Genomic DNA, 14,571 nt, shown 5'->3' with positions numbered 1-14,571 from the left:
GAAGCAATGTGATAGAGTAGAAAGAGTAAAGATTACAGTCAGAGGATCAGGGTTCAAGGCTTTACTATTTGCCTCCTATGTAAAATAGGCAAGTTAAATACTTTGTTGGAGAAACTGTGAACTCATCCAACCTTTCTGGAGAGAAATCTGGAATTATGCACAAAGGGCAATAAAAATGTGCATACCCTTTGATCCAGCAATACCACTACTGGATCTATACCCTGAAGAGATCATGCAAAAGAGTAAAAATATCACTTGTACAAAAATATTCATAGCAGCTCTGTTTGTGGTGGCAAAGAATTGGAAATCGAGTGAATGTCCATATGTTACAGAACACTAATGTGCTATTAGAAACCAAGAGGGATGGGATTTCAAAGAAGCCTGGAAAGACTTGCATGAAGTGATGTTGAGCAAGATGAGCAGAACCAGAAGAACATTATATACCTTAACATCAACATGGGACTGATGATCAACCTTAATGGACTTGCTCATTCCATCAATGAGACAATTTTAGAGCACCTGTGATGGAAAATACCATCTGTATCCAAAGAAAGAACTGTGGAGTTTAAACCTTCAATTTTTTTAAAAAAGTATCTTATAAGGATGGCTAGGTTGCTCAGTGGATAGAGCACTGGCCCTGGAGTCAGGAGGACCTGAATTCAAATCCAGCCTCAGACACTTAATAATTACCTAGTTGTGTGGCCTTGGGAAAGCCACTTAATCTCATTGCCTTGCAAAAACTTTAAAAAAAGTGTCTTATGTGTTACATAATTTTGCTATTACTAATATTTTATTTTCTCCTCAAGGAGATGATTTCTCTCCCAACACATTCAATTTCAGTCAGTGTATAGCATGGAAACAATGTAAAGATTATCAGACTGCCTTCTGTGGGGTGATGGAGGAAGGGAAGGGAGGGTGGGGGAAAATTGTAAAATTCAAAACCTTTCAGAAAATGATGGTTAGAAACTACTATTGTATATCATTGGAAAACAAGTAAATATTAATAAAATAAATTCCAATTTCCTTTAAAATAAAGTAATTCTAGCTCTAAATCTATGGTTTTTATTGTAATAGTGACATGGCCTTCTTGCTCTGGAATAGTTCACTTATCCCCTCACAATGGTGGTTCTCGGTTTCTCAGAGAAAGACCACTACCAAGTAGCTACAACTCAAACTTTCAGAGACTGAGGGGGTAACCTTATTGGGGGTGTGATGGAGGTAGGAGTAACATGGATACATTCCTACTAGGTGCCACTGTAGCTCTTTATGAGCCCTTACCTGGGTATTTCCCATTTACACAAAATCAGTCACTATGACACTTTTAGCTTTTAAACATAAAGTGTTTAACAAATGATAAGACAAAAGCAAGTATAATTATAATTTTACAGTTATTCAATATAAATATATTCAGTAAAACTACAGAGTGAAGCTAAAAACCTCCCCAAACCTCCCTTAATAAAGGGCTCAGGATTTCTATCCAAATCTTCATCTCCTAATCTGCTTAGTTTTCATTCCATCAACATCACATTTCTCCTAGGATACATTCATCACCAGGAACCTCATTATTCTAAAGATTGAACAGCTTTGCTATTCACACCTCATTAATACCCTTTTTTTGTTCTGCTCTGACTGTAGTGCTCAGAAAAAAAAAATCCCTCTCCAAATCTCCTTTTATAGAGGTTTCATAATTTCCATTCAACTTTACATCTTCCACTAGCTATTCTGCTTGGTTTTGGTTCTGCCAATACTTTGCCCCTGCACCAGTGGAGTACAAAGGCTGTCTGTGGTTTATTTTTCACTCTTTTTATCTTCATTTGGAAATTTCTTTTATAATACTCATCAGCTTAGCCTTTTCCCACCTTTCCCTTTCCCATACTGGTTACATAAAAAAATCATCAGGAAGAGCTAGTTACTTCTTTATCAAAGAAAATACAATTGGAAGCCAGAAAAGTTCTACAGTTTAGAATATACCAAAGAACACACAAAAGTAAATGAGTAGGGTGGCTAGGTGGCGTAGTGGATAAAGCACCGGCCTTGGAGTCAGGAATACCTGGGTTCAAATCTGGTCTCAGACATTTAATAATTGCCTAGCTGTGTGGCCTTGGGCAAGCCACTTAACCCCATTTGCCTTGCAAAAAAAACCTGGAAAAAAAAAAGTAAATGAGTAAGAGTGAGATAAGATTTCAGCTCAACCAAGGAAAGAGGAAATTATCTCACAAAAAGAGATTCTATTATCTAGGAATACATGCCCTGCAAGTCCATTTATGTGATAAGGGCGAGCTCTCCTACATGTCCATGGCTCAATGCTAGTAACATAGCAGGAGCTTAGTAAATAATAACAGCAAATGAATAACTAAATAAATAAAAGACTGATTGACTCTAGGATTCCAGTTTACATTGAAAGTCTGAGTTTTATCTCTTGAGTCATCTTTCACAAGGTCCTCTCTTGAATTATAGATAAATATTTTATACAATTATACAATATAGCAATCAAATATTTCTGAGTTAATCTGAGTCATTACACATTCCCAGAACAAAACTGTCCACCTTGCCTAGGTGGAAGATTATACATATGTGATCAGTTGGCCAATATCATCCTCAATGCCTCACTTTCAGACCCCATACACAATCAGTTACCAGGTCTTTTTGACTCTAGTATCTTAACATTTTACATATAGATCTCTTTATGTCTCCTGACACTGCCACATACATAAAACTGAGAGATTCTCTTCAAGAACAGAAACAAAAAGCAGTAACACAAAAAGAAAAAATCACTCTAGTTTTTGTTATCCTTCATAATCAAAGAAGACTGGGACATCAAATGACTGACTTTCATAATATATTTATTAAAGTGAGGGAAATGTTGTGCAAAGACATCCTTTTCACTGCATTCAGAATTTCTCTTCATAAAAACAAAATATGCTGATATCAAAGATGAGATGTGTCACATGTCTCAAAAGAAAAGTCATGTATCAATTTGAAACTTGTGGTGTGAAATGTTACTCAAAATCTAATTTCTTCTACACTTCTTTCTAGTTTCCCCAGTAGTTTTTGTTGAAATGTCTTATTAGAATCATGGGATTTATTGCCACTCTCCATTCCAGGTCATCTAAGGTGGAAAAATGATTTTTCTAAACTCTGAATCCAATCAGTTTCTCCCACCTAATTCCCCAATAAAGTAAATGGACTTTGATAAACGGCTTACTATAGTTTCCAAGACCAAATATAAAATCCTGTATTTGACTTTAGTCTTTTATAGCCTAACCCCTTCCTATCTTTCCAATTTTCTTAAACTTTCTCACTCTCTGGGGATTTCACCATACAGTCACAATGACCTTGCAATTTCTCCCATAGATGGATATCTCCATCTCCATTCTCCCATGTATACTCCATCTCCTGACTGTGCTTTTTTACAGTCTGTGCTCTTGCCATGTTTGGAATACTTTCCCCCCTTCAGTTCCTTGACTTCTCTAGTTTCTTCCTTCAATACTTATTCAATACTAGTGAATAAGTTTGGATATTGTAATTTTTTATAATATAGGAACAGACCAGTCATCAGCAACTGACTTTTATACAATTATATATATATATATATATATATATATATGTATATATATATATATATATCCATTTCTGTTTATTAAAAATTGTATTATATTGATATAATTCCAGTATTTATCTTGGTAGTTGGAATCTAACATATTTTATACAGTTTGTAATTATTTTAAATGGAATTTCTCTGTCTCTTCTTTCTGGGCTTTGTTGGTAATACACAGAAACGCTAATGATCTATGTAAGCTTATTCTCTATATTGTTCCTTTTTTATTATTGTTCAAATAGTTTTGTTTAATTTCTAGATTTCTCTAATTTAATTACTACATCATCTATAAAATTGATTATTTCATTTCTTCTCTGCCCATTTTTATTCCTTTGATAACATTTTCTCTTGTTGCTATAGTCAGCATATCTAGGATTATATTGATTTAGATTGATGCTAAAATTCTTGCTTCACTCCCAATCTTACTAAGAAGGCCCCCTCATTTATCACTATTTGAATATAATGTTAACTCTTACTTTTATAGAGATACCTCTTGTTTTTTGTTGACCTTTGTAATAGAAGAAGATCAGGACATCAAATGAGGGGAATGTTGTGCAAAGATATCCTTCCTCACTGCCTTTAGGAAATGTTTATATATTCTTATTATTCCTAGTGTTTTGAGAAGAAATGACTACTGAATTTTTTCAAAATTTTTTCTTTTATTATTGATATGATTTATCAGGTTGTTTTCCTAATATTGAATCAAAACTGAATTGCTGAAATAAAGTTTGATTAGACATTGGAGACACCAAGGTCATCCACTACATCCTAGGCCATTGTTAGTCAGCCTGCCACTGGGTTTCAATGACTCTTTGGTAGAAAGTAAGGCTGATGATTTTGTGCAACTCTGCCTCACTTAAATCCAATTCACATGAGTCAAGAAATCATTACTTGATATCATTGGTCCTCTTTGAAAATAAAAGATAAAACAAAAAAAATGTTTTGTCTGAAAAATAACCTATAAAAATATCAGAGACAGGCACCACATGAACCTGAGACCCCTTATGCTGTCCTAAGGATAGAATTGAGTTGGGGTGGGGTTCATCAAATCCCAGCCTCTTACCCAAGAGAGAAGACCTAAGGGATGCTATTACTCAAATAAGTCATACCCTAAATCACTTCCCAGGGAGAAAATTAGCAAGACCTGCTGAAGATTTAGTTCTCCCCCTTTCTAGAATGAACAAGTAGTAGAAAGGATTGAGTACTTCCTCAACAGAAATACCCACAACTACTGCATTTTATTAAGTAATTTTGAGTAAATATTCATTAGAGATAGTGGTTGCTAGTTTTCTTTATTTAAACTCTCCCTCTAGATATAAAGGTCATATTTTTCTCATAGAAAGATTTTGGTGTGATTCTTTTTTATGATTTTTGAAAATAGCTTGTGTAATATAAGAACTGACTATTCTTTGAATGATTGACAAATTTCATTTGTACAAAGAGAATTCACTATCTGATTTGATTTTTTTTCCTATCCCTACTTATTTCCCTGTCAAATTCAATGTAATTTTCTTTTCTTTGTTCTGAAAATCTGGATGGGATTTTTTTTTGGTAACCATCATTTAATTTCAATTTTGTTTGTATTTAATTAGATACAATCATTTCTAATATTCCTCTAATTTTTATTTATAGAATTCTTTTTTTCCAATTTTGATGCAGTTAATTTGATTTTCTTTTCTCTTCTTAAATCATCTTTTTTTTAGGGTTTTTTTATTGCAAGGCAAATGGGGTTAAGTGGCTTGCCCAAGGCCACACAGCTAGGTAATTATTAAGTGTCTGAGACTGGATTTGAACCTAGGTACTCCTGACTTCAGGGCCGGTGCTTTATACACTGTGCCACATAGCCGCCCCTTAAATCATCTTAATATTTCATTTGTTTTGTTTTTTTTTTTCACCAAAATTCCCAGTTTTATCAGTTTTTTCTTTGAGTTTTGCTCATTTCTGATTTTCAAAGTATCTGGTTTTTGTTAAGACTTATTTATTCTCTTTCTAGATATTTTTTTTTTAGTTTTATACCCAATTCATTATTATCCTTTCTTGTGTTAAATTGTTCAGTGAATAGATACTCTCCTCTCTAGGGTTTTAGCTTTATGAGAAAAGAGAAAGAAAAACCACCTTCCTGTAGAAAGTAGTACCTGACCTGAACCCTGAGAAACTAAAAGGAAGAGGAAAGGAAGAAGTGCTTTCCAGGTATAGAGGAGACTGGAAATGAAAGGCTAAACTGGAAAATATCATTGAATTACAAAAATAACATTTTGCCTGTTGGTAGATGGTAGCTGTACTCTGAAGGGTTTTTTAATCCTATTTCACCCTATATGCACCAGGAACCAGCTCATGATTCTAGAGAAGGGAAGTGACCTAATCAGACTATATTTTAGAAAGACATTTGGACAGTTATATGGAAGACAGATGGAAGAAAGAGACTGAAGGGGGTAGAGGTAGGGAGTGGAGTATTGTAATAATCATTGAACTAGGGAAAAGTCTGAGTGAAGAGTAAAAGACTGATGCAAGAGATAGTATGAAAATACAAAATAATAAAACTCATTGGCTTAGCTGTAACAGTTTCCAGAAGAAATTGTATTGCTGTAAAGGTGACTGGAAGAAACCACTAAACTCTCATTTTCACATTATGGATCGGTTTACTTTAGAAGTGTTTCTCTGTTGGGGGCTTCTTTGCTACCACTGGCAACTTTCCTCCCCCAGAGTTTTCACCTCTTCCCCCTTCCCCCCTCCTTTCTCATTGGTCCAATGGGCTTCACTTAAGTGCAGTGAGTGAGAAGCTGTAGAATGCCCCGTAGAACCATAGGTCACAAAGGAAGAGACTTGGGATGAAGTAGGTGCGGCTCTGCCCGAGAGAGCCGGGAGGCATCCTTAGGATAGGAAGCTTCCATCCCGGCATAGCCCGGTGGTTGTCCCTTGTCCTTTCTTGATAACACCGCAGAGGTGAAACTGCTGATAGGTAAGTCACCCAGATGACATCAGTACCCCTTAGATCCTTCATAGTTACCTCCCTAGGGCAAGAAGGGTCAGGAATCACGTTAGAGGGTCCTCTTGGGAGACCTGGGAGACCGGCTCTTTTTCATCCCAAATCCAAGCCCAAGGGCAGAGCGTTCCCTGACCCAGCCTTGGACACAGCCAGAACTGTACATGAAAAACACAACAGAAGGGTGCTATTATCTCCATTTTATAGTTTAGGAAACTGAGGCAAACAAGTGAAGTGACCCCATCTCAGGTCTCACAGCTATAAATCATCTGAGGCCAAATTTGAATTTGGATCTTCTTGACTCCATGGATTAATTCTCTATTCACTGTACCACCAGCCTGAGGACTAAGAAAAGGTCTAGGAGTAATCATTGCTATACAGAAGGACTTTGAACTAGTGATTTAGACTTTCTGTATTTATCTTTGGAGGAAGTGAAAATCTGTAGGTTTTCTATCAATTGAAACTGTTGGTCAGAAGGAGAGTTACCAAAATATATTAAAATTAAGGTTCCTTTTTTAATGTCCTTTCTATAAAAAGGTCCTTTCCATTGACCTCCTAGGACTTATAAAGATTATATGTAATTTTTTTAATTATAATACTTTTATTGGAATGGAAAAAATGTAAATTCCCTGAGAATTCTTTGAGAAATCAATCTAGCCCACCCATTTGTATGATATTATTGATAGTGAGTGATACAAGTGATTTTTCCTAGGTCAAAACTGGAATTAGGACCCTCTCTTCTTAGCTCCTAAATATGTAGTTATCTTCAAATATTTTACAAATATTATATTAGAAAGTTGTCACATGAATGGATTAATATGGCATAGTAGAGAGCTGATTCCCAAACTGAAATCAGGTTTAAGTCTTGCTTCTGATATTGGCTGATTGTGTCACCTTCAGCAAGTCACTTAACCTCTCAATGCTCACAGCTCTCTAAAAGAATGTATTGATCTTCATTAGTAGAGAGAGTTGCCTCACTTGAAAATTTTGCCTAAAATACTGAAATCACTGGATCCAGGATTTTTCTTATTACAGACACTGAATATTTTCCTGTAATGTCATTTTTTTTTATTTGAGAAGCACTTTGTAATTAAATCTATTCAGGTATGTTGTGTGTTTTTATACATTGATCCCTAGATAACTGACACATTTTACGGTAATTTGGCATATAATTTCCCCTTCTAATAGTGCCTTTTAGATTTTGCTATTGCTATACAAAAAACTTTTAACAGGCTATTTTGAAGTTTGAAACTTATTAAAGCTATTGTCTTAATTATTAGTCCTTCTGATTCCCTAGAATTTTCCAAGTAAGCCATCATATCATCAAAAAACAGAGATTTACCTCCTCCTTACTGCTTTAGTTTTTTTCTCTCGTCTTATCCCTAATTGCTAACAATTTCAAATCTTTCTTTAGTCTCTGATAATTCTTAGAAAAGGTTTTAGTGTATCTCCCAGGCTCCTATAAAAAGTGAGATTTAAACTAATCCTGAAGGAAGTCAGGGAAGCAGCTTTAAAGATGAGAAGGGATACACTTTCCACTGTGTGGAACAGTCAGTGCAAATACAAAGATGGAAGATAGAATATTGTAAGGACAGCAAGGAAAACAGTATAGCTAAATTATAAAATGTGTAATAAGGAGGAAAAATTAAGAAACTGACCCACCTTTGAATTTTTGGATTGTCAAGGTTGTACTGAACATTCTATAGCTTTACCCAGTTACTATTTAATAGTGAAAAAAGGTTATTGACTACAAAGAAAATATAAGATTTCAGTCTGAAAGGGTTTTTTTTCCATTTTATTTTGAAACTCACTCTGTTATAAGAGGATCAGTTAGCCCTGTGATTTTGTCCTTATTAATAATCTAACCATTTGAGCCAAACTAATGCACTGAGATTATAACTTAAGTGTTATGTAAAATATATACTATCTCCTTGACCTGGAGTTATACTCATCTACTTTGCCATCATACGCCAACCCTTTCTCCCTTCTTATCTGTGGTAGACCTTAATCTGATTTTCTCTTTGCTAACTCATAGAAATCAAGGAATTTGAGAGTTGGAAGGGATCTTAGCTACCACCTATTATTATAAACTACTCAGTCATTCATCCTCTGCTTGAAGACTTCCAGAGAAGGAAAACCCACCATCTTTTGAGGCAACCCACTTCACTTTTGAAGAGCTTTAATTGTTAAGAATGACCAGCTACAAGTTAATTGAGATAGCATTTGTAATAGCAGTAATCTGAGATTGCTCAGTGGAAGGAAGTCATATCTTTTTTGGTCCCATCATCACCTTTGAACCTCAGAAACTATTAGAGTTAGAAGATACCTCCATGATCATCTTGGATAATGGTTGGATCCCCCCCCCCCCAGATTTAAAGTTGAACAATAATTATTATAAGGTCTCAAAGTGATTTTTAGTAATTTGTATATGACACAAATTTATATATGACACAAAACTGGAAGGAATAAACATTGGAATGAGAGTCAAGATCCAGAAATTTCAATTTATTAGCCTGAATTTAATTAGAGTGGATGTAACAGGGTTAAATTTAAAGTGTTATACTTGGATTAAAGGGTTTTTTTTCCCAAGAACAAGAGGGAAAATATATGGTCAACTTGTAATTTGGAAAAGATCTAAGGGTTTTTTAACATATGAAAATTTTTGTTTTTTTTTTATTTTATATGATTACAATAATCTTGTTATGAGAGTAAACATAACCCCCCCTCCTCCCCAAAACAGATGAGAAACTTCAAGAATAGTGAGAAAAGAAAAAAATGTATTTCAGTCTGTGTTCAGATTCCAATGGCTCTGTCTCTGAGATGAATTGCCTTCTTTATCATGAGTCCACCATAGAAGTTGCTTCAATATTTTTTGCATAGTTGCTATTGCTAGCTATATTTCCCCTCCACTCTATTTCTTCCCACTCTCATTTATTCTTTTCTCTCTCTCCTTTCTCCCTGTCCCTGTTCAAAAAGATGTTGTATCTGAGTACCCTCTCCCACAATCTTCTCTCTCTTCTATCACCTACTCCCCCTTTATCCCCTCCCTTTCCTCTCCTTTTTCTCTAGGGTAAAATAGATTTCTATACTCTATGAAGTGTGCATGTTATTTCCTCTCTGAGCCATTTCTGATGAGGATGAAGGCTCATTCATTCCCCCTCGCCTACCCCCATTCCAATCCATTGTAAAAACTTTTTCTTGACTCTTATGTGAAATATCTTAGCCTCTTCTTCCTCTCCTTTCCTTTCTTCCCAGTACTTTCCTTTATCATCCCATTGACTCCGCTGTTTTTACTATATTATACCATTATATACAGTCCCTTGTCTATATATGCTCCTAACTGCTCTTATAAGAAATTTCATGAGTTATCAGTATCTTCTTCCCATGTGGGAATACAAATAGTTCAGTATCATTAAGTTCTTCATGGTTAGTCCTTCTCATCCACCCTCTCTATGGTTCACCTGAGTCCTCAACTTGGAGATCAAAATTTCTGTTTGGCTCTGGAAAGTTTGAAAGTCCCCTGTTTCATTGAAAGCCCACCTTTACCCCTGAAAGAGGATGTTCAGTTTTTCTGGGTGATTGATTCTTAGTTGTAAACCAAGATCTTTTTGCCTTTCCAGAATATCATATGCTGCCAGATCCTGTATAATCCTGACCTTAGAGACTCAGTAGCTGAATTGTTTCTGGCAGCTTTTAGTATTTTCTCTTTGACTTGGAAGGTTGGGAATTTGGCTGTAATACTCCTGGAAGTTTTTCTTTTGGGATCTCTTTGAGGAGGTGATGAGTGAATTCCCTCAATTTCTATTTTACCCTCTGCTTACCCAGGATCTCAGGGCAATTTTGTATTATTTCTCAAAAAATGAAGTCTAGGCTCCTCTCCTGATTGTGGCTTTCAGATAACCCAATAATTTTTAAATTATCTCTTCTGGATTTGTTTTTGAGTTTGGTTGTTTTTCCAATGAGATATTTCACATTTTCTCCTAATTTTTGTTTTTTTAATAGTTTTATTTCTTCCTGATTTCTCACAAAGTCATCAGCTTCCTTTAGTTCCATTCTGCATTTGAAGGAGTTATTTTCTTCAGAGAACTTTTTTATCTCCTTTTCCAGCTGGCCAATTCTGCTTTTTAAGGCATTCTTTTCCTTATTTGCCTTTTGTGTTGCTTTTTTCCATTTGACTTAAACTGGTTTTTAACATATTTTCTTCAGTATTTTTTTGTATTTCTTTCACAAAGCTACTGAGTTGTTTTTCATGATTTATCTGCATCACTCTTATTTCTCCTCCCGATTTTTCCTCTACCTCCCTTAATTGCTTTTCAAAGTCTTTTTTGAGCTCATCCATAGCCTGAGCCCCATTTTCTATTTCTCTTTAGAGGTTGGGATACAGAAGCTTCAATTTTGTCATCTTCTGAATTTTCCATGGAACCAAGTAATTTTCTATGGTCATGTTCTTCTTTTTCTGTCGTTTGCTCATTTCCTCAACCTATGACTGATTTATCACACTTCCAAGGCTTTGGGGTCCCCAGAGGGACCTTAATTCCTCCAAGGTCTTATGAGAGGCTTTGACTACTCTCTTGCCTGTGTTTTAGTATGTAGATGATCACAGGTCCTCCCCTCTGCCCTGGACCTGTGAGGAGAATCCCTGCTTGGTTATAGTCTTAAGGGGGCCCAAACTGCAACCTGGATTTGGGTGTGGGCAAACAGCTGAGTCCTGCCCCAGGGAGAGCAGAGAGATCTCTGCAGTCTTCCCCCACCCCCTTACCATCTGTGGGCTGTATTCTGGAGGTATAGGCTGGCTTCCCAGATTCCTACTGCTCTGAGGCCAGTGCTTGCTCTTGTACTCAATCTGGTGTGGCAGAGTTCTCTCATCACCCCTTCAAGCTGTTCTCAATGATCCCTGGGCCAGGAGTCTGGAAACTTCCCCTTCTGCCACAGATCCAGGTACCCCCAGAGTTCTAGGTACTCAGCCTGGCTGCTCTGCACTTTGGCTGTGGCTGCTCTGCAGCTGCTTTCTCTAATCCCTGTCGTGGTGAAACAGACCTTTCCTGTAGAACTTCTAAGTTGTCTTGGGCTGGGAAATTGTATCACTCAGTCTTTCTCTGGGTTCTGCCCCTCTAAATTTTGAATTAGAGTCATAATTTGACAACTTTTGGAGTTTTGGGGGGAATAAGTTTCCAGGAATTCCTGACTTCATGCTGCCATTTTGGCTCTGCCCCCTCAATCTAAGGGTTTTTAATAGACATACTAAATGTAAATCAACTAAATATAAGTCAACATATAATAGAAACTCAAAAAAGTTAATTATAATTTTGATTGCCTTAAGAGAGGCATAGTATCCAGCACTTAAAAATGATAGTGGGGGGAAGGGGAGGAAAACAGTAGGGGAGGGGAGGATGAAGGAAGGCAGAGAGGAAGATGGAGATAGAGAAATATTGAATGTGCTTACTATGAAACTGGCACATATGCAAGTAAACAAGACAGTTCCTGCCTTAGAAGTTCATAAATGTATAAAGGGAACTGAAAAGGGGTGTGTGTGTGTGTGTGTGTGTGTGTGTGTGTGTGTGTGTGTGAGTGAGTGATTGTTTAGAGCTAATGGCTAGAAAGTGAGTTGAAAGGCTGATTCTGAGCAAGAATTTTCACCTACAAGAGCTTGAGAAACTGGGGTAGTGAAGGAGAGGTGCAAGGTGTGAGGCATTTCAAAATCAAGTATTCAAGGTTCTTGGAGGTAGGAATAGAGGATCACTAGAATACAGGCAGCATAGTTTGGAGTTACTGCTCTCCCATCAAGTCAGACCTCATCTGGAATACTGTATTCAATTCTGAGTGCTTCATTTTAGGGAAAATGTCAATAAACTGGAGAGCATGTAGAGAAAGATAACTAAGATTGTGAGAGCCCAAAGACCATGACACAAGGACCAGATGAAGTTGAGCATATTTAGATGTTTAAAGGGTTGTTGTATGAAAGAGGAATTAAGCCTCTTTATCTCTCCTTGACTCCAGAGGACAGACCCTGGAAAAAATAAGTAGAAGCTACAAACAGGCAGATTTTTTAGCTCCAGATAAGAGAAAAACTTTGTAACAATTAAAATATCCAAAAGTGGAAATGAGCTGCCTTTGTAGAGGTCTTTAAATGAAGACTGGATGACTACTCCTTGAAGATAGAGGTACAATCTAGATGGACTAGATAGCCCCTAAATTCTTTCCCAAATTGAGATTCTGTGATCTTTGGTCCAAAAGCCAATGATTCAGTCTTAAATTTCTGAAATAAACGTTCACTAATTCAGAGAGGCACTTAAACCTCTGCCACACTTCAAAACTTGTCTAAATAGAGTATGCCCTGTGATTCCTTGAGGTCAAGTATTGTAAATTTTTATCTTATCTCATGGTGCTTTACACATAGTAGGGAGTTAATTACTATTTTAAAAACTAAATTGAAGTAAATATTGGGATTATCAAATCAGGGGAAGGACTAATAGAAAATGGCACTAGTAAAAATAATATAGTTCTTTTGTTTTATATGTTCAGAATGACTTTTGGCTCAAGTGCATTTCAAGAGTATTATTGTAAATGTGGTTTAAATCTTGCTTATAGTCTTCATCTTAAAACAAACAAATGAAATTTTTCTTGTAAGGTTGAAGGATTGAACATCATATTTAAGTAATTAACTGCAATTATTAACCCAGAAATATATTACTTACATATATTTATGTTTATGGCATACTTATATTAATTCAATAGAATTTTTTCCCTAACAATATTAGAAATTTTTTTCATATTTGAGGTATTTAGAAATTCAGATTTTACATTTGGGACCTAATTACAAATGATAAAGGTAGAGTTGATTTGCTAGTTATCAGGAAGAAAATTAACTCTTTCTAAACTAGATTTTGCTTTATATAACCCCCTATAATAATAATAGGAATTACCATATAGCACAAAGGTAAACATGTTCATTTTTAACTAGAGGTTATTGTGACCTAAGTGATCTTCTTTCTGTTTTGGTTTACACAGGATAAACTTAAGTAACAATTTTCCCAGCCCTGAGCATTTTGGATCTACATTAATGGCAGCTTATGCCCATCCTAGCCCAGCACCTTCCAGTTTTCTACCTGCCATCAGTACCATGGCATCAAGTTATAAGAATCGACATCCTCGCTACTCCTTGACACATAGCTTGAGCCTTCCATGGAGACCAAGCACATATTATAAAGTAGCCTCCTACTCACCTTCCTTATCTCCAATATCTAGAGGAGCTGAGGGATTAACTGAGAACGGGATGCTTCCCTTTGTTTCTAATAGAACTGCACTTTTCACAAGGTATACACCAGATGATTGGTACAGATCTAATCTAGTAAATTTCAAAGAGTCTGAAAGTTCCAGACATAATGCTGAGAGATTAAGAGTAGATACATCAAGAATGCTTCAAGACAAAGAACATCAAGTAAGAATTACCCAGTCAGATACCACCAAAAACATAGGAGAAAGAGTCAATGACATAGGATTTTGGAAATCAGAACTAATTCACGAGTTGGATGAGATGATTGGAGAAACAAATGCTCTTACAGATGTTAAGAAAAGAATGGAAAGAGCTTTGATTGAAACAGAAGCACCTCTTCAGGTAAAATCTTGTAGTGAAACTTATTCTTGGAAAATGTTATATACTGTAATCTAGTAGACACCTTGTAGGTATTGAAATGCTTTAACTTGATATATGAGAGCATTTATCTTTTATAAATAAATTTTAATAACAATTTTCTGTAATTAAAAATTACTATTATCTAATCCATTTGCACAGTGTACATTTTAAAGATTAAGATATAGAAGACTTACTCTCAAATGGGGTTCTGAGTGTGGAAAAAACACTTAAGATTGATAGTTGTGTCATGCAGTGAGGCAAAACTAGCATAATTCTGATATTGAAGAAAAATGTAATCTGCTTCATGAGATATATATATATGCACACAATAGTATTGATGTCCTTTGTTGCTATAAA

The 14,571-nt window shown here is 35.8% G+C and overlaps 1 protein-coding gene across 1 annotated transcript in view; it reads left to right on the top strand.

Annotated features, from left to right (window-relative positions):
- Positions 1-6,419: 6,419 nt before the first annotated feature.
- TEKT3 (tektin 3) overlaps positions 6,420-14,571 on the top strand; it is a 61,152-nt gene continuing 53,000 nt past the window's right edge. Inside the window, exons 1-2 of the mRNA XM_074225173.1 lie at positions 6,420-6,557; positions 13,590-14,196. Coding sequence (XP_074081274.1) covers positions 13,642-14,196 — 555 coding nt within the window. The 5' untranslated portion in view covers positions 6,420-6,557; positions 13,590-13,641. The remainder of the gene's footprint in view (positions 6,558-13,589; positions 14,197-14,571) is intronic.

This window comes from Macrotis lagotis, chromosome 2 (genome assembly GCF_037893015.1).
Source record: "Macrotis lagotis isolate mMagLag1 chromosome 2, bilby.v1.9.chrom.fasta, whole genome shotgun sequence".
NCBI classification, from domain to species: Eukaryota; Metazoa; Chordata; class Mammalia; order Peramelemorphia; family Peramelidae; genus Macrotis; species Macrotis lagotis.
The sequence above is the reverse complement of the archived record's forward strand: the minus strand, read 5'-3'. Positions and strand labels throughout refer to the sequence as shown.